Genomic DNA, 26012 nt, shown 5'->3' on the forward strand with positions numbered 1-26012 from the left:
TCCTGGTCACATGAGCAAGCCTAGAGTGGCCTTCCCTCGGTGCAAGGGAAGCCAAGAGAGACACAGATCTCACAGGTCCGTGAGCACCTCCTGAGGAGGTGACCTAGGAGGCCACGGGAGCTCCGTACAGCTCTGTCCCTGCTGCCGCGGTGGGGGCCCGCTGACCCTTTCTCAGGAAATGTCTGCTGATCCAGTAGCAGGTCTCCCTGCAGTGCGTGAGCATTTCACAGCTGGGTTTTAGTAGCATAACCACTCAACCTGTAGGTACGCATTAGGGCAGGGACGGCCAGGGAAGCAAGTGGCAGCTGAAGGCGGGGGGAGTTGTACATATCCTGGTTTATTTTGAGTGTCTTCTCCAAGCCTGCGTGTTTCTAGAGCGCTTGCATTAGAAGCAGAAAGTCCAGGCCAAGTACAGTGCCTCATGCCTGTAATCCCACTGCTTTGAGGGGCCGAGGTGTTGGAGGCCAGGAGTTCAAGACCAGCCTGGGCAACATAGCTAGACCCTGTCTCTACAAAAAAAAAAAAAAAAAAAAAAAACTTAAAAATCATCTAGGCATGGTAGTGTGCACCTGTAGTCCCAGCTACTTGGGAGGCTAAGGCAGGAGGATCGCTTGAGTCCAGGAGTTCAAGGCTGCAGGTGAGCCATGATCGCATCACTGCACTCCAACATGGGCAATGGAGCAAGACCTTGTGTCTTAAAAAAAATAAAAAATTAGAAAATTAGGTTGTAGAACTTTCTGTTCTACAGGAAGGTTCTTAGGAAGGGGCACAAAAAGAGACAGGAAGGGAATAAATTACCCTTATTCTTGGCGGTTATCTTATTCAGTCTTCACAGCAGAAGGGTGGGGTCCAGAGAGGTCTCACTGCACATCTGTCTCCATTGTCCCACCTGCCACACAGACACCCGCCCCGCGGAGTCCACCACAGGGACTTAGGAAGGCTGGCATTGTGATCCGCAGGGCTGGGCTCTGAAGGGATGCGGGGAGCTGAGAACTGTGCCCAGTGGAGGGGGCAGCTGGCCTCAGACACCAAGCCTGAACATGAAAGGAAAGGACAGACCTGAAACCCACTGGCTCCCACAATGGGGGGCAAGACCCTGCCTGTGGCTAGGGGTGCTGTGCTCCCCAGATGCTTTGGGTATTGCCCAGCACCCTTCCAGCCTCCCATCTCCTGCTCCCACTGAGGTCAAAATTAGGGCGGCAGCATGCAGTTTGCCCATCTCTCTGTTTTCCCCATAGTTTTTTGTCACTGTAGGTAACACTTTCACCTAGAATGCTGCTGCAGAAGATAGCAAAGGTGGGAGGCTGGAGAGCTGTCCTGGCCCTTTGGCATTCTGTGGAGCTGGCACCTGAGGCCCCTATGCCTTTGTGATTGCCCCTCCCGTGCACGAACCCACTCTCCACTGACTGCCAGGCATGCAGCCCCAAATGCCCACTCCCTGGGACCGGGCACTGTGTCTTCTGGGCTGATGGTGGCCAATATAGAGCCTGACACACAGGGTGAATGCTACAAGTAAAAATTCCTTTATAACTTTTAAAATGTCACAGTACTAACTGGGCAAGGTGGCCCACACCTGTAATCCCAGCACTTTGGGAGGCGAGGTGGGTAGATCACTTGAGGTCGGGAGTTGGAGACGAGCCTGGCCAATATGGTGAAACCCTGTATCTACTAAAATTACAATAATTACCTGGGCATGGTGGCATGCCTGTAGTCCCAGCTACTTGGGAGGCTGAGGTGGGAAGATCACTTGAACCTGGGAGGTGGAGGTTGCAGTTAGCTGAGATTGTGCCACTGCACTCCTGCCTGGATGACAGCGCAAGACTCCGTCTCAAAAACAAAAACAAACAAACAAAAAAAGGCCGTACACAGTAGCTCCCGCCTGTAATCCCAGCATTTTGGGAGACTGAGGCGGGCAGATCACCTGAGGTCAGGAATCCAAGACCAGCCTGGCCAACATAGTGAAACCCCATCTCTACTAAAAATACAAAAAATTAGCCAGGCGTGGTGGCAGACACCTTTAATCCCAGCTACTCAGGAGGCTGAGGCAGGAGAATCACTTGAACTTGGGAGGCAGAGGCTGCAGTGTGCCGAGATTACACCATTGGACTCCAGCCTGGGCAACAAGAGCAAAACTTTGTCTCAAAAAAAAAAAAAAAAAAATCACAGCACTTCATGAAGGTGTGCTTGTGAACATTCCAGATGGTGCAGAGGAGCACCCTTTACCTCCCCTTCCTCACGCGGTGCTGCTCCCCACAACCACATCTGCCTCCTCCACCTGCAGGACAGCTGCTAACATCCAGGCCAGGATTCTTTCCTAGGTGCCCACATACAATCACACACACACAGACTTGCTCAGAAAACAGAGACCCATGTTTGTGTTTCTGAGACTTCTTTTCTTTTCCTACTTTCTGCTGTGTCTTAGAGATCTTCTCATATGAGAAATTAGAGAATTATCATTGTTTTCAAACTTTGTATGCAGTTGGGTACACATGGCTATAAAGATGGGAACAGTGGAGACGGGAGGCTACAAGACGGGGTGGGGGAAGGTCAGGGTCAAGGGCTGAAAAACCACCTGTTGGATATCATGCTCACTACTGGGGTGATGGGACCCTAAACCTCAGCATCACACAATATGCCATGTGATAAACCTGCACCTGTACCCCTGAACCACAAAGTTGAAATTATTAAAAAACCTTTTTATGAAGAATAACATACAAAAAGCCCAGCATACGAATATAAGTGTAGGTTGAATTTTCCCCAGGTGAACACACCCGTGCCTCCAGGGCCCAGGCCCAGAGGCAGAACATTTCACGCTCCAGGAGTTCCTCCACCCTTCACCAGCCACCACCTCCAAAGGGTAACTGCTCTCCTGACTTTTAACACCACAGGTGAGCTTTCCCTGATTTTGAAGTTTACATAAATGAATTCATACGATGTTTTGTTGATGTGATCTTCCCGTGTTGTTTTGAATAACAGTTGATTTTGTCTGCGGCATGGCACTCTAGTGTATGGACAGGACACCGTGTATTTATTCACTCTACTGGTGATGGACATTTGGATCCTTTCCAGTTGCTTTGCTGTTGTGAATAGCGTATCAAAGGATAGCAGGTCTTTTGATGAAATACGTATGCACATCTAATGGGCCTAGATCTAGGAATAGAATTGCCGGGTCACAGAGTATGTGTACGTGTAGCTTTTGTGGATACTGACAGAGATTTTCAAAATGGTTGTTAACAGTTGGTACTTGAAAGTTCCAGTGTTCCTTATCTTCTCTGACACTGGTATCTCTGTCTTACCATCCTTGTGAGTTGCTGCATAGTATTGCATGATATGGGTATACCTTAGTTTGTTTATTCACTTCTTTGGTATTCTAAGAAATATTGATGAGGACACCCTTCATAGAGGGGTTTTGTTGTTGTTGTTGTTGAGGGGCTATGTATGATGTATGAATGTTTTTGTAGTAAAGATTGCTAGCTGGGTCAGAGTGTAGATGTTTCAATTTTGATATATGTTACTAAATTATCCTCCACAAGAAGGCAAGTAAGGCATGAACCAGTTAGTGAGAGTGCTGTTCTCATTATTTTATTGTTGTTTCTTTTCTCTCTCTCTCTCTTTCCTCTCTTCCTTGTGATGGATGGTAAGGTATTAAGGGTTCCTGATCTAGTATAAGAAACACTCAACTCAGACTATGTAGAGTGTCAATATAAAAATGCGAGACAGGATACTTAAGAGGAAACATATATTGTGATGTCAACCAGTCAATAGATACTATTTCTATATTGGTTGGAGGAAAGCTGTTTTAATATATAGAAGTGAGGTTGAAATCTGTAGGCATGTATATGTCAGTCAGAAATATTTAAAAGTTGAAACATTTGACCATTACCTTTGTTTCTTCAAACAGGCTAGAATGATTTTTTCACTATTCATCCAAACAGTGTTCACGTGTACACTAGTGAGGCCTGGGTGCGTGTTAACTGAGAGCTGGGTCAATACTGAGTGAGTGCTTGTTGACTGCTGAGTGAGTATTGAGTACTGGCTAAATGCTGACTGAGTGCTACTGGCTGAGTGCTGGGTCAGGCCTGGCTGAGTCCTGGCTGAGTGCTAGGTGAGCGTTGGGTCCGTACTAGCTGCATGCTAGCTGAATGTTGGCTAAGTGCTGGCTGAGTCCTGGATGAGTACTTGCTGAGTGTTGGCTGAAAATTGTGTCAATGCTGGCTGAATGCTGAATCAGTCCTGCTCAATGCAGGCAGTGCTGCAGACATTAAGAAGATCACTTAGTCATGGTGGCTACCATGCAGGTGCCCAGTGCAGAGAGGGTAGGGTTAAACTTTTCTGAGGTCACTGTGAACATTTTCTCTCCAAGTTTTCCTTGTGGTCATAAGATGAGGAACTTTGCCAGAACTGAGATACACTGGTGGCCCTGGTTCTTACTGGAGTGTCTCTGTTCTGTGATGTGGGAGTGAGGCATGAAGAGATGCATGGGAAGTCAGAGAGCACCTAAGGCTTCTCAGCCCAACATTCAAGAGCTGTTGAGGAAGGCAGTGGAAACTTCTACCTGAAGTGACCCTGGGTCTTTGTTGGTTCTTAGCCTAAGCAGCGCCATCCAAACTAAAATAATTGGACTAGAAGTTACTGAGTCCAGTTGGCATGCCAGACCATGCAAAGAGCTCAGAGGTAAGGAATGCTCCTGTAGTGTATATAGAAAGAGAATTTATGCCCAGGATCAGCCACTCAAAAACTACAAGAGATAAATGCCCGAAGAGATATACAATGATGCTGATAATTTCTTATATTTCTGTAGACTTTAGAGTTTAGAGAGGATGTTTCCATTCCTCGTCTCATCACAGAAATTAAAGGTATCACGTTCACAGAGACAGATGAGAAAGGACTTCCTGGGGGACATGGAAAGAGCAGGACCTTGGAGGATAGGGAGGGGAGTGTGAAAAGATTGAGCATGGTATGTAAAATGGAAGAAACAGCATCAATCAAGGCAAGATCAAAGGAAAATTATCAGGGAAGACTAGCATCTGTGTGTGTGAAGGGGGCAGTAGATGATAAAACGTAGAAGGTAAAGTGGGACTTGGTTAACCTGGGCTTTGAATATCGAGCTAAGACATTTGTACAGATGTATGATTCTCTAATGCCCTTATCCTCTGTGTAACCAAGGCCATCTTGAGCACATAAAAGTATAGCCTGTAATTCTGGGCTATTTACGTTGGTTACTTATTCCTAACCCTAAAGCATCTGGAGTATGTAATTAGTGTCTAATACATATTGGGTGGATGGATGGGTTTTTGGATTGTTGTTGGGTGGGTGGATGGATGGTTGGATGGGTGGATGGACTTTTGGATGAATGGATACATTTTTGAATGGAAGAGTTGATGGATGAGTGGATGGATGGATGGATGGATTTTCAGATGGATGAATACGTTTTTGAATGGATGAATTTTTGAATGGATGGATGGATGGATAGATGGGTGGGTTTTTGGCTGGATGGATGGGTGGATGGATGGATGAGTTTTTGAATGGACGGGTTTGGGATGGCTAGAAGAATGAGGTGAATGAATGGGTGGATGGGTGGATGGATGGATGGATGGATGGGTTTTGGCTGGATAGGTTTTTGGATGGTTAGATGAATAGATTTTTCAATGGACGGATGGATGGGTTTTTGGTTGGATAGATGGGTGGATGGATGGATGAGTTTTTGAATAGATGGGCTTGGGATGGCTAGAAGAATGAGGTGAATGGATGGGGGGATGGATGGATGAATGGATGGATTTTTGGATGGATAAATGGATGGATGGATGGATGGATGGATGGATGGATGGATGGATGGATGGATGGATGGATAGATGGATAGATGGATAGAGGGTTGGCTGGGTGGATGGGTAGATGTGTTGAGTGAATCTGTTGCTTCCTCTTCCATGTAAATCTTAACTCCTATCTCTTGTTAGCCATCCATTTACCTTCCCTTTGGATATAGCTCTTTTAGTATTTTGGAGGAAAGCCAGCAAGTCCCAGTGACAGTTTGAGTTGTACATGTTTAGCCACTTGAAGAGGCCCATTTTAAGGACTGTTCCCACATTTTCACAGCCTGCCACCCAATTCTAAAGGTGCTTTTCCCAGGTTTTTAGATCACCAAGTGTATAGGCAGGCAAGAGTTACTTGGTTCCTTAAGCTGCCTCAATGAGCTGCCTCGTTAAAGACATCAACTACCCCCTGAGAATCCCTCTGTTCGTGTATGCAATTTGAGAAGGTCAAGCACATCCCCTGCCCCTAATAATTTGCCCGATTCCTATTCCACCAAGATGAGAGAATCCTTTCTTTGGATGAAGTTATTCTTCTAATTTATTGGATTCAGTATAGGCCAGGGTTTACCTTATGGATTTTGTAGAATAAAAGGTAAAAAGGACATTGGGAAGAGATTCAGACCCTGGATTCTTTATTCTGAGAGGGCAGTGTACTTGGGAATGTATTGAACTCAGAAAGAGGAATGGGAGTACAGCACCCACAGGCAGCTTACTTCCTTCACCACTCTTGCAAAAATGCACCCTGGCTCCAGAAGCCATGTTTCACTTGATAGACCATCGCCGGCTACCAGGCCAAACTGATTGCTGTCAACCCAGACATGGCCCCACCATCCAGCTGGCTGAATGATGACTCTGCCCTGTAGCTTAAATGGATTAAGGTGATTTCAGCAATGAAGCACTCCTCCAGGGCACAGAGAGTGAGCGTATGGACTTCCCATGATAGCATACTGGTATGGGCTTCCATGGTGGGTTTGGTGCCCAGTCGGTTTAAATGTGCTTGAAGCCGAGGACAGTAGGTGACTCAGATGGTCCCTGAAGTGAGTATTTATTTATTCTTTGTTATCTGCAGATTTGTCTGAGGCAGTGGTTTTTGTCCTGTGAATGCAACCTTGATACATTTATTTTTGTTTGCACTGAGGTTGGTGCTCAAACTGCAGCAGAGCAAGCCCCCCAGAAGGCATTGGAAGAGAGACATTATAGAGATAGGGAAGCTGCCTTCTCTTTCTGATCTTGGAGAGCCTCCTGACGTTCTGTCCTCCTCCTTTTCTGAACCATCCCCCTCAATGAAGAGTGCTAGAAAGGGAGGGAGATTGTTCTGGGGAGGAGCTACTGAGACGGGGGCACAATGGGGTCCTTTCATTGCAGCAAGAATTCAAAGAGACAAGCTTCAGGCAGTGTCTTTCTTAACTCAGTTTTGGGAGCCCCAGGTTTGGCTTCTGGAACTCTTGGACTCTTGTTTCCCATCACCGCTGGTGGAACAGGACTCATCCTGGGTTCTGAGTCTTCTGAACTGGCTGGGGCTTCCAGCAGCTAGAAGGTGTCCTGGGAAGCCTCGCTGCCATGGGTTCCCTAGAGGAGCAGCCGCAGCCTGTCTTTGGCTTGCGCCACCACTGGCCACAATGGCTGTGCTAAAGCATGGTGTTTCCTTATTCACACTGACTTTATTCACCAATCAGCTAATGCCATGCTTTTCTTGGCATGAAAGCATTGCAGCTTTATTAACACAGGGCTACCAAACTGAACAAGCATTCATCTCTCACATTACATCAAATTATCGTGTACAAAATTAATATTCCTGACCTTGCTAGTGGGAAGAGCAATCAATCTAGGGGAGGTTGTCATCCCACCGTGGCCAGCCTTCTGCAGAAGTCCTGGCCATTACAGCTGCAGCCACTTTTCCTTCCCCCAGAGCCAAACCATGCCCTTCTGGGCCCTCTGGCCCTTGGGTATTGCCCTGGTTTCTGGGGAGCTCCAAATCCTAGCAGCGATGCCTGGAAGGCCCCTGGGCTCTCTGGTACCATCCAAGAATGCCATTCTCTTTGTCCCTAGAGGCCATGGCCTCCATCATCCTAGGTGGCATCTGTAGGTGACTCCAGGTGCCCAGGTGGATGGATGGAGAAGACTTGTGTTCCCCACTGAATTGTCACTTCCTGGGTACCAGGTGTAAACAGTCCTCCAGAATGCTTTCTTCTCCCTGCTTATTTAATAATTAGACAGAGGCCCAACATTCAATCCAATCATATTGGTACCCCCCAGTGTGTGTTTAGCTAAGCCCCCTCCACTCCATCCCACACTTCCCCCTGCCATCTCCTCTCTCTCTCTGCACAAAAGGGAAGTCCTGCCTTCATACTGTTGCTTTGAGCCCCTCCTGGTCGAGAGCCAAGAAGGTGCACCTCCATCTTGATTTTTCATGTTCTCTGAGGGCCGGGGGAATGTGTTTGGTTAGGGGCAATCCACGCCTGAGCATCCTTCCTGTCTGTCTACCCTTCACACGCACCAGGGCTCCAGGCCAGGTCTAGGGGCAGCTGCCTCTGAGCAGCCCATTGTATGGGACCTCAGGACATCTGGGGATAGCTCTAGGCCCCAAATCAGGTTGTCAGACACAGCTGATATGGCAGGTGTGGTTCCCCTGAGAAAGGAATCCCCTTGCTTCATCATAGCAAGGTGTGCAACACGTTTGTACAGCAGAGAGCCCCATGTAAGCATAACCCAGGGGGCACAGTGTGTGAGGCACTTCCATGAGTCCTTTGTCAAGCAGAAATTCTTGTGTCAAATGGATCAGTTCGTCCAGATTTTCCTGGTGTATTGAGAATAAGCTGAGATTTAGGTGAAATTTTCTGGGGACTTTGAGCTCTTTCCCTGACACAGAGAAAGGTGATTCAAGGCAGATGGCCAGCGGAAAGGGGGACTGGGCTCAGCCTGGAGGAGAAGGCGGCCCAGCTTGGGGGCTGGGGACTACCAGGACAGTGGCAGCCAGTCTGAGAGCCAGTGTCTGAGGTGGCTGCCCCAGCCAGCACGGTGCTGCAGGGCATCTGGCTCTAACTCCCACCCCTGGGAGTGGGGCACTGGGGGTCTCCAGTCAGATCCATGCAGTTGGGTGGAGCGGGGCTGAGTCCATAGTCCTGCCCGCTTCCTTCCTAGAATTCCTATACCAGGAGCCGGGGCCTGGGGAGGAGAGCTGTGCGTGGTCGGGAGTGCTAATGCTGCAGGCGTGCGTCTGACATCATCTCTTCCTTCCTCACCTGCTTTCCTTGCCCTCCGTTTCCCTCCCTTTCCCTCCCTTTTTTCTTCCCCTTTCTGTCTGGATTTCTTCCTTTTCTGCAGCCGCCATTTTAAGGCTGCCCAGAGGGAGGAGGCACAGAATCCAAGCCCCAGTGGGAGCTGTCACCCCAGCAGGGTTTGGTGCTGGTCTTCCCACCTCCTCCTTTCCTGAAAGGCAGCAAGGTCAGCATAGAGGGTCTGGGAGACCCAGAGGCTTTTACAAGAGGAGGGGTGAGCCTAGGGGCCATCCCCTGGCCCTGCCTCCCAGATTCCCGACAGCCGCACGGCCCCTGTGCGGTTGGTGCACCTCTATTTGCAGAGTTTCTTTAAATTGGAAAAGTCCTTTATGCCCACTCCTTATGAAATCCTTGGTTGCCTGCAAACACCTGGGAGGCGGATGTGGCCAGTTGCATCTTCCCATTCCTTCCTCCCATTTGTTGATGAAGAAACTGATGCTCACAGACGTGAAGTCAGTCATCACAGCCACAGGACTAATCCATGGCAGGGCAGAAGCTGAGACCCAGGGCCTCCCTGCCTAACATCACGTTGTTTCCCAAAGAAAAATGTGATGCAGAAACATCAGGTCCTGCCTGGCTCCATGGCTTATGCCTGGAATCTCAGTGCTTTGGGAGGCTGAGGCTGGAGGATCACTTTAGGCCAGGAGTTCCAGAGCAGCCTGGGCAACACAGCAAGACCCCAACTCTAAAAAAAGATGGTTTTTAATCAGCGTATTGGTGCTTACTTGTAGTTCCAGCTACTAGGGAGACTGAGGTGGAAGGATCACTTGAGCCCAGGAGTTCGAGGCTGCAGTGAGCCGTGATCACACCACTACACTCCAGGCTGGGCAACAGAGCAGAGAATCGTCAGGTCCTCTCCAGAGTCCAACTACTGCCCTCCTGGATGGCTCGCCACATTGGGTTGCTGTGGCTTTTGAACTGTCCCCTCCTATCTCCTCCTGCCATTTCCTTGGGGTCTGCTCTGTTGTGGGCCCAGGTGTGAGGGAGGCAGGTAAGTGGGGAGTGAGAAGTGGTCAAGATGCCTTGTGAACATCTTGGCATTTTTCCTTGTCCAAGCACATTCTGCAGCAGAGAAGAGGACGTCGTGCCTGCTGAGGGCTTAGGCATGTGTTGAAGTTGATTCTGGCTCTGAGGAAAGGGCAGGAGGGTCTGCAGAGACTGGTGTGCATGAGTCCTGGAGAGCCTGCCTGAGAAAACACACCTGGCAGCCACCTGCCCAAACCATTCGACTAGTTAAATTCTTATTAAAAAACAAACAAACAAGAAATAAACAAAAAACAATAAAACACTCTTATCCTGGTGTGGTATCTAGTGCCTGCAGTCCTAGCTACCCAGGAGGCTAAGGTGGGAGGATGGCTTGAGTTCAGGAATTCAGGGCTGCAGTGAGCTGTGGTTGCACCACTGAACTTCAGCCTGGATAACAGAGCATAACCCTGTCTCAAAAAAAAAAAAAAAAAAGAAAGAAAGAAAAAGAAAAAAAAATCACCCTGTGTTGTTTGAAAATCTGAGTATTCAGAGAAGCAGGAGGAAAGGAAGCCTGGGGTTGCCAGCATTAGAACGGACCCATACGGGCTCCCCTAATTCCATCCTCTTTTACCTTGGTGGCCATCCTGAGGGCCACTTCTGCACCAGAACTCATACTCCAGGCCCTCTTTGTCATAGAGTCCTTTCCAGAAAATAACCTCTTTCATCCTTGTCTCTTCTCAAATCTCCATCACCCATGTTCTCTCTCTCCATTCCTACCTCCCATGCCCCTCAGTAGCCTCTCTCTCCCCGACCCCAACCCTAGTGGGTTCTTTTCCTCTCCCATCTCTCTTTCTCCCTCTGTCCTCCCTCTGCTGGGCCCCCTCCTCTCTGCACCCTTCTTAAACCCGGGATGACTTGATGGCCCCTTCCCTCTTCGGTCCTTTCTTCTCCTTTCCCTCCTTTCCCCACCTCTTCCTCTCCCTCCTGCCTCTACTCTTTCCTCCGTCACAGTCGCAGGGATCCTTATGGATGGATGACCAGAGGCACTCATTGCAGAGAGGGGTGCTCTTCTGGACTATCCCTAATAAGAAGACATGGGAAAAAGGAATCTGTAAAAAGTTTTAGCCAGCAAAGCACCTTCCCAGGGAAAACAGAGGGTTATAATTTCAGAACCTTTATTTCAGCCCAGAAAATGCTAACGTTCACAGGGCAGTTTACCTGGAAATTGCATTGGGAAGCGGGACACAGCCATGCTTTCTTTTCCTTTCTTCCCACCCACACCCAGTGCCCCCTCCCACCCTGACTTGCCCATCCGTGGCCCCCGTGGCCGGAGAGTGCAGGTCCCAGCCAACACTTCCTCTTCATCTTTTGGGAGAGATTTTTAACTGTGTGATGAAGGTAATTCCACCTTGCCCAGAAATGAATTCTGTTATGCCCCAGCTTACTGTTTTATATTTATGTGACACACATTAATTTCTTTTTACCTAGAGATTGAATTTAGTTAATGATGACAGTAAATATTAATGAAGGTATTGGTGTCTCCAGACCCTTGATGGCCACAGTGGACTGGCTGTCTTCTCTCCCTGGACGTGATATGTCTGTCATCCCCGCATCCACGGTGTGGAAGCCACACCACTGGTGAGCTGGGGGTGGGGATGCTGGACCTTCCTGGAGGGGTAGGTGTGGATCCCACTGGGGAGTTGAGAAGGCTCTGCCTGACTGCCCAGTCTTCATTCCGAGGATAGGGCACTCCCTCCCACATTTCCTGTGTGGTCCCCTGACACTGGACTCAGGGCATGGGTCTTAGGAGTTCAGACAAATGTCCCATCTACCTCCAGTGACGCATCCTGAGGGGCTGCAGCGGAGGGTTTGGGGTCAGAACTGGTTCCTCAGTGCAAGTGTGCTGTGGAACTAGCCAGAATCCCCTGTTTCCTTGTCTGCAAAATGGAGGTGATTTTTCCACCTTCCTTGACCATTGAGAGGATCAGATGCAATGAATGTAAGAATGTGAACATGGGTCCTAAACTTGTTCATATTAGGCAGGATCCATGTTTTGTGTGTGTGTGTGTGTGTGTGTGTGTGTATGTGTGTGTGTGTGTGTTTCCGCCCCGTCATGTGGGCTTCCAAGGTTATTGGGCTATAGAACTTTGCAGAAAGCTTTTGTAAGTTTGGGAGCTTTTATTTCTCATCCATGTGTGTCTCTACCCAGGAGTCACATTCGGTTCTATGCATGCCAAGTTCTTCGGTTCAGGCAGTTGTCTGGAAATGTGTCCTTGGCACTCAGCTCTTGAGAGATCGATGGCTGTCTTGCTGCTTTAAGCACACAGTCTTCATTGGTGGGGTAAGGAAAGTGAGATGTGTGTGGGGAAGCGGGTGCAGCCATTCCTCAGGGACTCACGTCTTGAAGAGAGACTCTTTCAACGGAGGGACTTGGAGAAGCGTGGAAGGCGGGTGCCCAGTCGGCCCCTCACTTGCTAGTCCCTGATCACTCCTGAGAGCTTCTTTGCATCTTTGCAGCTGTTGGTTTGGTTTGAATGAGAACCTCCTCCCCCTCACAGTCCAGCTGCCTCTTCCATGGGCGCTGGCAGCAGAAGTTCCCATCTTATTTGCTCAAGAGAAAAGAGGGATGAAGGGATGATAATGCATTCTTTTATTTTTCTTTCACTTTCACTTTTCCTTTTTTTTTTTTTTTTTTTTTTTTTTTTTGAGATAGTGGCTCGCTCTGCTGCCCAGGCTAGAGTACAGTGACGATCTCGGCTCACTGCAATCTCCACCTGCCAGGTTCGAGCAGTTCTCATGCCTCAGCTCTCAAGTAGCTGGGACTACAGGTGTCCGCCACCATGCCTGGCTGATTTTTTGTATTTTTAGTAGAGACGGGGTTTCACCATGTTGCCCAGGGTTATCTCAATCTCCTGAGCTCAGGCAATACCCCAACCTCGGCCTCCCAAACTGCTAGGATTACAGGTGTAAGCCACCACGCCTAGCCTACTTTTCCTTTTTTTTTTTTTTGAGACAGAATCACTCTGTCACCCAGGCTTTAGTGCAAGGGTGTGATAATAACTCGCTACAGCCTCAACCTCCTGTGCTCAAGCAATGCTCCTGCCTCAGCCTCCTAAGTAGTTGGGACTACAGGCACAGGCCACCATGCCTAGTTAATTTTTAAAAGAATTATAAAGATGGGGTCTTGCTGCATTGCCCAGGCTGGTCTTGAATTCCTGGGCTCAAGCAATTCCTTCACCTTGGCCTCCCAAATGCTAGGATTATAGACAAGAGCTACTGCACTTGGCCCATAATGCATTCCTGAAGAGGGTATTTGAGTGTGGACACAGCTTGGGGGGCTTCAATGCAAGGAGACCACCGACTGGGGTGTCTCCTCCCATCTTCCTCAGTGGTGGGTTCTGTCATCCTGTCTACCTAGAGACCCTTCCTCACAAAGTGGCATTGCTGAATGTGCCAGTCACAGGCAGACAGAACTAGCCTAGGATGGACTTTGAGTCTCACCCCAGTATATCTGCTCTGCATTGGGACTGGCTGGACTTAGGATCCCCTCAGGATGTTTTGACAGCTATTTAGGAGGTGTGAAGCAGCCATCTAAGATATTCATTCATTCCTTCCTTCCTTCATTCACTCATTCATTCACCCCACTGACATGTATTGAGTGGCCACTCTGGGCCAGACAGTAGGGTTGGGGCTGATATCTGTGGTGCGGGTGTGTGGGGTCTGGTCCTGACCACACAAAGCTGAGAGTGTGTTGGAATCTCTGGCTGTAGACAAGTGATCCTCATGGCTAAGGGGACAAAAGCTGGAGTCAAAATCCTGCCATCCCCAAGAGCCTTTTCCCTGAGGCCCGGGGAAGGGTGGGTTCCTGCATTCTCCACTTCGCGCGCACTTGCCCCGGGGTTTCCAGCAGAGGAGGCAGCGCTAGAAAGTGTGGAGTGAGAGATCTTGGTGCATCTCAGAAGCTGAGAGGGGCTGGAGGGGAACTGGGCAAATGGTGGAGGACTCCCTTCCTTCAGGGCTGCTTTGAGGAATTTGGATGTTCTTCCAGGCCCAGTGGGAAGTTACTGAGGGTGTTATATGGGGAGGTGACATGACCAGTGCGGTGCTCTATATTAATCTCAGCAGTTTCTGCTTGGAGATGAGATTAAGGGGGCTGGGGCTGGAGTCAGGGAGTTGGTTAGGGATGGGGTGAGAGATGCTAGTGGGTGAACTGGGCCCATATGGGAGGCCGCAGAGAGGAAGGGGGGATCCTGTTGCAAAGGCTGTTACAACTCCTTGCTGGTGGACATGACCCCCCCGCTCACCTCCTTGAAATGAGACAGCCACTGTCCATTGCTCACCTACTGTGTGCAAGACTAAGGATGTAAGGTTCCCTCCCTTAGAGAATTCAGGCGAGAATGAGCAGAAAGTTAAGTAGCAACAAGGAATTTAAATACTCTCAAATACTTTTGGAGACAGTTGCGGAGTTTCCCAGGGTCATATGTGATACATTGTTGGTTCGAATCGGTGGACGGTGCCTGCCATTGGGCTATTGAAGCCAGCCTGGTGGGGACCAGGTTCTCAGCGGCCCTGCCCCACACCCCTATTGACTTCTCACCATCTGCACAGTGACTGGAAACACCCAGTCTTTCCTCCCCTCCTTGCCTGATCCAGGGCATTCGCTGTGCCAGCTTCCAGAGCCCTTCCTTTTATCCAGCCAGGGACTTTGCGTATCATGCTCAGTCTAGAGAAGAAAGCACTGAGGAACGATTCCACTTGCTGAGTGTAGGTGAGGTTGGCGTTTGCAGAGAATGAACCAGATTAAGTGACTTTACAGCTCAGCTCTTTACCTTCTCAGAAGGGCCATAAAATGATAGACATGTAGCTGAGGAAGGACCTTACAAATATTACTGTAGTGCCCCGTATCATTCAGAGAGGGAAATGGAGGCCTAGAGAAAGAAAATTGCACTGCTGTGTGCGGTAACCTGCCTGGCGCTTGTGGGAGCTGGATGCATATTTGTGGAGTGCCTTTCATCCCTTAGTTCCCTCATTTCACTGGGTCCATTTCCGTTTTCTAGAACATTTTTAAAGTTCAGTAATCAAGAGTATAAACATTCTCAGAGTAGTGAAATTATTGCAAAGCATGGTGGAAGGATGGGAATTTTCCCTTTATTTTTGTGTATTTATTTGTTTATTTTTGGAGATAGGATCTTGCTCTGTTGCCCAGGCTGGAGTGCAGTGGTGGGTCATGGCTGACTGCAACCTCCACCTCCCGGGTTCAAGCGATTCACCTGCCTCATCCTCTGGACTAGCTGGGACTACAGGCATGTGCCACCATGTCTGGCTAATTTTTTTGTATTTTAGTAGAGATGGGGTTTCACCATGTTGCCCAAGCTGGTCTCAAACTCCTGAGCTCAGGCGGTCTGCCTGCCTTGGCCTCCCAAAGTGCTGGGATTACAGGCATGAGCCACTGCACCCAGCCTTTCCCTTTATTTTAATGTGGAGGGGAGAACCAATGGGTAAAAGTCTTAGGCTCCACCTAAGGAAATACTTCTCACCTTCAGATCGGAAAAGAAAATGGTCATTTGAGCAGGGAGTGAGGCCCACGTCATGACCATGAGGGTGTGCGTTTGTAAGGACCTGGGGTGCAGTGAGGCTTCCAGGACCCAGTTCTCCTTGGCACTGGAGCCTTTTAATTCTCCTCTGAGTTAGATCTTGTTCCCACCAGGGAGGTTGAGAGGTTGGCCTTTTCTTTCCATATCAATTTCCTTCTCAGTCAGCAGACTAATGACATTCTGACCCTGCTGTGTAATTTACAAAGTATGTCAGAGCGTGTTGTGGGCCAGCCCAGGACAGGAGCTGGTCACGTCATTCATGGTGCCTGTGTTGGGGAGGAGTGCTCCGGACAGCTTGGGCTGGATTGGTGCTTGTGCAGTGGGGGTGGGAAAAGCTCTAGCCATGGGGAGACACATTGCCCCTGGGTGCGAGGTGGGCGGGCAGAGCCCCTGGGTTTCCCTCTCACCTGGTGGCCTTCACCCACAGAGGACTCTTTCATGTCCACTATTGGCTCTGCTTCTGGCTACTGGTGTCCTCTCGTGGTGGCTGCTGTGGGGCCATTTCTCTCGCAGACTTAATTTCATGGGAGCTACTGTAATAGGAGCAAAATCCCCAGGGTGTGGGGTTTGTATTGCAGACTGTGGCTCCAGCAGGCATCTTCAGGAAAGAAGGGGCTTTGATACCTTCACCTGTCTACACAGACCTGGGCATTTCCTTGAGTCTCAGTGGGAGGGACACCAGCCATGGGATTTCCTCCTCTTTCCCTGTTTACAGTAAAACCATACTATGGAAACATCATATATGCATGCACCCAGGGCACTTCTGCAGACAGTGGGCTGTGTCTAGCTAAACCCAGCCTACCCTGCTCCAGTGGTTCCCCAAGAGGATTATAAGAGAGGTTGCAGACCCACCTGGAATCTCTGACCTCAGTCATATTGCGTGCCCCAGCTCGGGTAACAAGCCATCCTTCGGTTTGCACAAGACCTAGTGAATTGCCAGGATGCAGGACGTTCAGTGCTGAAACCAGGACAGGTCCAGGCAAATTGGGACACCTGTTTATTCTTCGTTGGTTGTTCTTCCTCCAGGACTGCCACCCCATTGGAGTTTTGAGTCCAGATATTTCTAGAATGTGCTGCACGCCGAGGAAGTCTGTTGGGGGCAGGTGGGGGAGAGTGAGATGTCTTCTTTTCTTTTTCTTTTCCTGTTCTTTTTCCAACACATGCATTCACAGTCTTCATTGTGACTAGCATAGGAACCTCCACTGGTCAGCACTGTATTTCCCTAAGCATTTGGTCCTGGCCCTAGGAACACAGCTTTTGCCATCTTTATTTGTCATCTCAAAGTGCATGGCCTCAAACTTGAGGTTCCTCATAGCACTTCACACTCAGCTGTCTGCAGCAGGGCACTCTCTTGTGGTCATTTGTAAAGAACACCCACAGCTCCTGGACAAAACTCTTGCTTAGTAGTTGGCAAATGAGCAGAAGTATCCCCTTCCTGCAGCTGATGTGTGTACCTGGGACAGTTCCCATTCAAGTTCACATTACATCAGTGTTGGGATTCCATGTGTCTTGGCTTCGGAATCTTGGCACTCAAAGGAGGGGGCTTAGGAGCAAAAGAATCACACTTGTCCTGGAAGGAATGAGGGGGCCTGTTTGGCTTCAAGGGACTAATTTCACTCTTTTTGTTTGTTTGTTTGTTTATCGTTATTGTTGGTTTGTTTTCTGATGTGAAATGGAGCAGGGGCAAATCTTTAAAGTTGGGGGAGTCAATTCCACAAACAAAGCTTCCCTTCCTTTCTTTCTTTCTTTCTTTTTTTTTTTTTTTTTTGAGACGGAATCTCGCTCTGTCGCTGGGGCTGGAGTGCAGTGGCCGGATCTCAGCCCACTGCAAGCTCCGCCTCCCGGGTTCCCGCCATTCTCCTGCCTCAGCCTCCGGAGTAGCTGGGACTACAGGTGCCCGCCACCTCGCCCAGCTAGATTTTTGTATTTTTTTAGTAGAGACGGGGTTTCACCGTATTAGCCAGGATGGTCTCGATCTCCTGACCTCGTGATCCGCCCGTCTCGGCCTCCCAAAGTGCTGGGATTACAGGCTTGAGCCACCGCGCCCGGCCTAAAGCTTCCCTTCCTTTCTTAAGAACTTTTTGTAGAAATCAGCCTTGCAAGTCGCACTGCACCATTCCAACCATCTAACACACTTCCCCACTGGCCTTTTGAAGCAAACAAGTATTTAGAAGCTGACAGGACAAAGTCACTTTATTTCCCCTTTTCCTTTACCTTGAAATTGTTCCTAGCCACAGGGCTGGCCACGCCTCACTGTGCAAAAAACTACCCTGATGCAGTATGCAGTGGCAGATCAGTTTAGTAAGGAATAACCCAAATCACTGAATGCAAGAGAATGAAAAAAAAAAAAAAATCACCCTGTTGCATTAACACAAGTATTCTCTGGGCTCTGCGTCTCTGGACGTGCATCTTCCAGAACCTGCAGGCGCGTGGCCTGCCCTCCACCTGTGTGGGAATGCATGCTGGATTTACATCCCAGTTACATCGCTTCCAGAAAGACAGGATCTCTGTTGGATGCCCATGAAGCTTATACTGAGTAAATATTGACAAAGTAGTCTAAAGAGCAAACACTTTGACATTTGTAAGGTCCACTGGAAGGTCTTGTATATATTTATACAGCAGGAATGAGCACCGAATACCAATTTTCCTGAACTTGTTCTGACATAATTCTGCATGGAGAGTGTGTGTGTGCAGGTGGCTGAGAACGGCTGAGTGTTCACATGGGGGACAGGGCTGGGGGCTGGGTGGTAGCCGGTCAGGGTATCTCCTCTCAACTGGAACGAACCCACACCTATCCCTGCCAGGAAACTTACCTCTAAGCTTTTCTGAGACCTGCTTTTCCAGAAGGAAGAAAGAAAAAAAAAAGCCACAAAATCTTGTTTTTCCTTTATTACAATGGACGTACTTTTCTTTTTACTTGGTAAAAATTTTATTGATGTTTTTATACTTTATATTTATTAAAGATTGAGCCTCAAAAATGTAATGAGTAAAAACTGCTTGCTTAATTTAAATTGTGAATCTGTCTGTTAAGAAATGCATTAGGGGTAGGAGAAGCATAAGACATATTAATTGACAGACAGGAACTGCTGTCTCTGAGGTTGATACAAGTAATTTATTACTTTAGAAATGAATGCCACCTCCAGAATGTGCTTCATTAATTTCAAATTTAGTTTTAATTTCAAGCTGTTGCCCCTTGAGAAGAATAAGGTGGCAAATTATGTTTGAAGAGCAGACTTTTTTTTTTTTTTTGCTCCAAAGAAACACCACATTTTAACTATTTAGTTTTACAAATACATGTACCCATCTGGGTTGCTGTGTTTTCCTGAGAGCCCAGAACATATTCTAGGTAAGATCAACACGTACTAATGCTTTTTTTTTTCTTTCTCTCCTTCTCCCTCCCTCTCATCATTCCATCCTACCTGTCTCTCTTTCCCACCTGTTATCATGGCAGCCTATGTTTCCGAGGAGTTAAAGGCTGCTGCCCTGGTGGATGAAGGTTTAGACGCAGAGGAGCATACGGCAGATGGAGAGCCCTCAGCCAAGTACATGTGCCCGGAGAAGGAGCTCACCCGGGCCTGCCCCAGCTACCAGAACTCCCCGGCCGCTGAGTTTTCCTGCCACGAAATGGACAGCGAGTCACACATCAGTGAGACCAGTGACCGAATGGCTGACTTTGAAAGCGGCTCCATCAAGAACGAAGAGGAGACCAAGGAGGTCATGGTCCCACTGGAAGACACGACCGTGTCGGATAGCCTGGAGCAGATGAAGGCCGTCTACAACAACTTCCTCTCCAACTCCTACTGGTCCAACCTCAACCTCAACCTGCACCAGCCCTCCTCGGAGAAGAACAACGGCAGCAGCAGCAGCAGCAGTAGCAGCAGCAGCAGCTGTGGCAGCGGGAGCTTCGACTGGCACCAGAGCGCCATGGCTAAGACGCTGCAGCAGGTGTCACAGAGCCGCATGCTCCCGGAGCCCAGCCTCTTCAGCACCGTGCAGCTGTACCGGCAGAGCAGCAAGCTCTACGGCTCCATCTTCACGGGGGCCAGCAAGTTCCGCTGTAAGGACTGCAGCGCCGCCTACGACACCCTGGTGGAGTTGACGGTGCACATGAACGAGACGGGGCATTACCGCGACGACAACCACGAGACCGATAACAACAACCCCAAGCGCTGGTCCAAGCCTCGCAAACGCTCCTTGCTGGAAATGGAAGGGAAGGAAGATGCCCAGAAGGTGCTGAAGTGCATGTACTGTGGCCACTCCTTTGAGTCCCTGCAGGATTTGAGTGTCCATATGATCAAAACAAAACACTACCAAAAAGTGCCTCTGAAGGAACCCGTCACTCCTGTCGCCGCCAAAATCATCCCTGCCGCTCGGAAGAAAGCTTCCCTGGAGCTGGAGCTCCCCAGCTCCCCGGATTCCACAGGTGGAACCCCCAAAGCCACCATCTCAGACACCAACGATGCACTTCAGAAGAACTCCAACCCTTACATCACGCCAAATAACCGGTACGGCCACCAGAACGGGGCCAGCTACGCATGGCACTTTGAGGCCCGGAAGTCCCAGATCCTGAAGTGCATGGAGTGTGGGAGCTCGCACGACACCCTGCAGGAGCTCACGGCCCACATGATGGTCACTGGCCACTTCATCAAGGTCACCAACTCGGCTATGAAAAAGGGGAAGCCCATTGTGGAGACGCCCGTCACGCCTACCATCACAACCCTGCTGGACGAGAAGGTCCAGTCCGTGCCCCTGGCGGCCACCACCTTCACGTCCCCCTCCAACACACCTGCCAGCATCTCCCCAAAACTGAATGTGGAGGTCAAGAAGGAAGTCGACAAGGACAAAGCGGTCACCGACGAGAAGCCCAAGCAAAAGGACAAGCCTGGCGAAGAAGAGGAGAAGTGTGACATCTCTTCCAAATACCATTACTTGACTGAAAATGACTTAGAAGAGAGTCCCAAGGGGGGGCTCGATATCCTCAAGTCCCTGGAAAACACAGTGACATCCGCAATCAACAAGGCCCAGAACGGCACTCCTAGCTGGGGGGGCTACCCCAGCATCCATGCCGCCTACCAACTTCCCAACATGATGAAGTTGTCCCTGGGCTCGTCGGGGAAGAGCACGCCCCTGAAACCCATGTTTGGCAACAGTGAGATTGTCTCCCCGACGAAAAACCAGACCCTGGTCTCTCCACCCAGCAGCCAGACGTCCCCCATGCCCAAGACAAACTTTCATGCCATGGAGGAGCTGGTGAAAAAGGTCACTGAGAAAGTTGCCAAAGTGGAGGAGAAGATGAAGGAGCCGGATGGGAAGCTTTCCCCGCCCAAGCGGGCCACTCCCTCCCCATGTAGCAGCGAAGTCGGGGAGCCCATCAAGATGGAGGCGTCCAGCGACGGGGGCTTTCGAAGCCGGGAGAACAGCCCCAGCCCCCCACGGGATGGGTGCAAGGATGGGAGCCCCCTGGCTGAGCCAGTGGAGAACGGGAAGGAGCTGGTGAAGCCCCTGTCCAGCAGTTTGAGTGGCAGCACGGCCATCATCACCGACCACCCGCCCGAACAGCCTTTTGTTAACCCTTTGAGCGCCCTGCAGTCAGTCATGAACATTCACCTGGGCAAGGCTGCCAAGCCCTCCCTGCCTGCCCTGGACCCCATGAGCATGCTTTTCAAGATGAGCAACAGCCTGGCGGAGAAGGCCGCCGTGGCCACCCCGCCGCCCCTGCAGTCCAAGAAGGCAGACCACCTCGACCGCTATTTCTACCACGTCAACAACGACCAGCCCATAGACTTGACAAAAGGGAAGAGTGACAAAGGCTGCTCCTTGGGTTCAGTGCTTCTGTCACCCACGTCCACAGCCCCGGCAACCTCCTCATCCACGGTGACAACGGCAAAGACATCTGCCGTCGTATCATTCATGTCAAACTCGCCGCTACGCGAGAATGCCTTGTCAGATATATCCGATATGCTGAAGAACTTGACAGAGAGCCACACGTCAAAATCCTCCACTCCTTCCAGCATCTCCGAGAAGTCTGACATTGATGGGGCCACTCTGGAGGAGGCTGAGGAGTCGACGCCTGCCCAGAAGAGGAAGGGCCGCCAGTCAAACTGGAACCCCCAGCACCTCCTGATCCTCCAGGCCCAGTTTGCCGCCAGCCTCCGGCAGACCTCGGAAGGGAAGTACATCATGTCAGACCTGAGCCCCCAGGAGCGGATGCATATCTCCAGGTTCACCGGGCTGTCCATGACCACCATCAGCCACTGGCTGGCCAACGTGAAATACCAGCTTCGAAGGACAGGTGGAACAAAGTTCCTCAAAAACTTGGACACTGGCCACCCCGTCTTCTTTTGTAACGATTGTGCGTCTCAAATCAGGACTCCTTCCACGTACATCAGTCACCTAGAATCACACTTAGGCTTCCGGCTACGGGACTTATCCAAACTGTCCACCGAACAGATTAACAGTCAGATAGCACAAACCAAGTCACCGTCAGAAAAAATGGTGACGTCCTCCCCCGAGGAGGACCTAGGGACCTCCTATCAGTGCAAACTTTGCAATCGGACCTTTGCCAGCAAGCACGCTGTTAAACTTCACCTTAGCAAAACACACGGGAAATCTCCGGAAGACCACCTTCTGTATGTCTCTGAGTTAGAGAAGCAGTAGCATTTGCTTTTGATAGAAAGGACTGCAGTTTGCTTTGAGGGAAACTGTGGAAGGCACCTTCAGGCCCCCTCTGACTTGTTGTTCTTGGCACATGTTCTTATTTTAACTGCAGAGAATCACTCTGGGCTGGACTGTTTTGTATAACTGTACAGTGTTTAATAGAGGTGCATAATCAGCTGTTGTTACTGGTAAAATATGAAGGTTAAAATGCAGTGGTAAGTGTTTGGAACTTTGTGTAAATGGGATTTAGTTGTGAGCATCCTCCCGATGCTTCAAGCTGCATGCATTAACAGACAGTTTAATTAAGCATTTATAACGAAATCAGGCACACTTTTTCCATGAGACTCGAGTGTGCTGGCATTTCTCACCCTTTCATCTTTAGCCCTCTGAGTACTTTGAAGCACTTTTGCATTAATTTGGTTAAAAAATAAAATAAAATAATAATAATGTATGAAGCTCTGTTTTTTAAACTCCTTACCAGCTTAGTTATAATGAATAATATGAACCTCCATTTATGCAGGTCTGCAGGGGTATAACACGCCTTGAAATTTAAAAGAATATTATTTTCACATTGAAACATAGATGTATATATTGTATAGATTTCAGACTCTCTTATGAAAAGCCAATGTGATTGTGGTTAAATGACCTTTTTCTTGCATTTATAGCAACAGTGTTTTATGCACCTGCTGTGCTCTGGGCATAAGCTGTGCCTATGTATAGTGTATATTTCTTTTTTTCTTTTTTTTTTTAAGGTCTATGGGTTTTGTTTTTTACATGCAAACATTGTAAATTATACAGAAGATACCACAGATAGCATTTATAAAGTATACAGAAACATTATCTGAAAGCAAAGTATGATAGTTTGTTTTGCTATACAGTACATCTATATTGATAGAGGTTCATGTTTAAATTATACATATTTATTAGCATCGTATTATCATTTGTTTTGAGCAGTCTGAATAAACGAGGCCGGGAAAAACATCCCTGGCAGGCATCATAACTATTTTGCACATGATTTTTAAAGGTATTTATTAGAAATCAAAGAACGCTCAAAATAAACTCAGTGCTCAAAGGGTTAAGTCTATTTGAAAAGGTTAAAAAAAAAAAAGAACAAAAAAAAAAAGAACTTGTACTGTATTTCCTAAACATTGATAAAGCCTTTAAAATGTTTGTACTGTAATACTTTGCTTAAAAGTCATGAGGCATTCTGTGATCCAACCTCTTTCACTTATTTATAAGCCCTCTTGGTTGCTATTCCATATTGTAGGATGCCTTTCTATTTCAATTGGTAACTTTCTGTTTTGTTCTTCCTAATTATTCTCCCAAGATCCCACACTGCAGCTTTATCTTTAGGCTTATGAAAGGTAACCCGTGGTTACCGGCTCTCCAAGTGATTCTGTTCTTCTCCATTTTTGGCAGTTAATTTGCAGAAGTAACTGACAGCTGACACCATATGAGAACCTTTGTATAAAATATTGGCATGTAAACAGCACAGACACCGTAACACACTCTGTGCCCTGTTTGGTTGTTGACAATGAAGCACCATTATGTGACTCTTCATATAACCCTTTTTTCTACGGCAGCATTAAAATTGTCTTTTTGCTATAATTTTGTGTTGCGTTCACAATTATGTCTGAAATGTGCTACGACTAACGAGCACATTAAAATTAAATTGTATGCGATCTGTTTATGACGGAGCTGGTTGCTGCGGCTGCCAGGTGCTGGCAGTCGGAAGCTGTGCGTAAATCAGGGGGAGTTTTAGTGAACTTTGGCGTTTGGAGAGCGGGGAGCACTTACTCAGAGGCAGCTTGAATAGGATCTGAACCGAGAATAAACATTCACAAGAAAGGAAGACATGCCTATAAGGTTAGATGCTCAGTGCAGAAGGGATATTGCCAGACCCCCAGGATCAGAGCTTCCGGTCACACCTGGTGACCTGCAGTGGGGGCTGAGGTTTGATCTCCCTTCTGGATGCTCGGGGGTGAGGGGCCTGCGCTGTCGAGGAGGCTGATGGGAAAGAAAGCTTTGGAAGGGTGACTCCTTCCTGTTGACTCAGGATTTTCAAACAGCGGGAAACAGAACCAGTCGGGTCAGACAGACTTTGGGGTCCCAAGGTTCTCCCTCCTGTGTTAAAACAGCCACAGATAAGCAGGAAGGGGGGTTGTGGGAGGAGACTGAACCCATCCACCGGAGGAGGGGGAGAGCATTTATATGATAATCACAAGCTTTTATTAGCCCCGGCAAATCATGCCAACAAAACGCTGGGAACATCATGTAAAATTGTAAAATACCTTTATTACTATATTCAAACTACTCTTGCAGTTATGCAGAATCATAGCTCCTAACCTAGAATTATACAAATGAGAGATGTATTACATCCATGTAATACATAAAACACCTCAACTTAAAAAAAAAAAAAAAAAACCTATTTTATTAAAAATTTAAATTAAGCCCTTTCAGAGATGTTCGGCAACACGCCTACGGTTTTTCCGCTCATCCCCACCCCTTTTTCTCAAGAGAAGTCCACATTTTTCTGTCTACTCTGTTTTCTCTCGGCATTCCATCTTTCTCCAGGTTTTTAGGGAGAAACTCACTACAATTTAAAATGAGGTTTTTTTGGCAAATAGAGATTACTGTGCTAGCTAAGCTCTTGCCTTGGGATGTGGGCACACAGGTGGATTTTACAGACAGGCAAGGAAGAAAGCAGGTTCCCTTCCTGGTTCAGGGCCTGTGCCAGGCCCCATCTTTTCTGTGGCCAGCCCTGGTTCTTTTCTGGGCCATTCTTTGTCCTGCTGACCTTTACCTGGGAGGAGCTGAAGGACACATACGCTTCCCTCCGGGACTGGCTCCCCACAGAACGCGTCTCGGGACAGAGACATCCTCCCTCCCATGCCTTCTGCATCTTCACATCCTGGAGCCCAGATTTCCACTCTTGAATTTTTCACAGGTTAAATATAGCATCGGTTTATTAGAATCCAAAGTCCTGCATCTAACAGATTAAACTGACAACACTTCCATCACCACCACGGTCCATGTGGCTTGAAGGGAGATGGGATTTGTACGAGTGACGGCGGAACCCCGCTCTTGACAGTTTGGGAGAAGGACTCGACACACTCTGCCCATCTCCTCCTCACCCCACTCCCAGGATCATCTTCTGGGCTTTCCAATTTGGGGGTCGGTGTGAGGATTTACAAGCCAAGGTAGGCCGCAGGTTCTCTTGCTCGTTTGACACCTTGGGCGTTTAGCCAGGAAAGGACTGCTCATATTCATGGGGGTCCATGAATTAATTTTACCTCTAGAGAAACATCAGAATTGGGCAGTAGGGCTCTAGGCATGAATGCAAACCTCACTTGGCACAATAACAACCCCATAAACCAGGCAGCATGGTGGATATGGCTTGTTGGGATCTCACCCTACTTGGAAATCCAGGGCCATTTTGTCCTGAGGTTACCAAACCTTTGCCTGGCTAAAGATTGGGCCACTGTCCCGAAGAACCTTCCACCCCTAGCCCAGAATGGCCCTGGTTTCCCTGAGATAAGACAGGAAGATGTAAAGTCTCCCTCCGCGTCTGTTGTAGTTGTGCTCACGTTCTGCGGTTGCTGTTGCGAGAGTGAATGGAGGAAGGCATTGGTCGCCCAAGTCAGGCCTTTAAATGGGTGCAGGGAGGAGGGGGGATGTTACCAAGGGAGGGAGGTTTTAATCACAGG

General features: G+C 48.7%; 1 protein-coding gene across 1 annotated transcript in view; it reads left to right on the plus strand.

Moving 5' to 3' along the window:
* The window catches only part of TSHZ3 (teashirt zinc finger homeobox 3), a 75928-nt gene extending 52015 nt beyond the window's left edge, over window positions 1-23913 (plus strand). Inside the window, exon 2 of the mRNA XM_023229100.1 lies at window positions 19100-23913. Coding sequence (XP_023084868.1) covers window positions 19100-22305 — 3206 coding nt within the window. The 3' untranslated portion in view covers window positions 22306-23913. The remainder of the gene's footprint in view (window positions 1-19099) is intronic.
* Window positions 23914-26012: the final 2099 nt, after the last annotated feature.

Source organism: Piliocolobus tephrosceles, chromosome 21 (genome assembly GCF_002776525.5).
Source record: "Piliocolobus tephrosceles isolate RC106 chromosome 21, ASM277652v3, whole genome shotgun sequence".
Lineage (NCBI taxonomy): Eukaryota > Metazoa > Chordata > Mammalia > Primates > Cercopithecidae > Piliocolobus > Piliocolobus tephrosceles.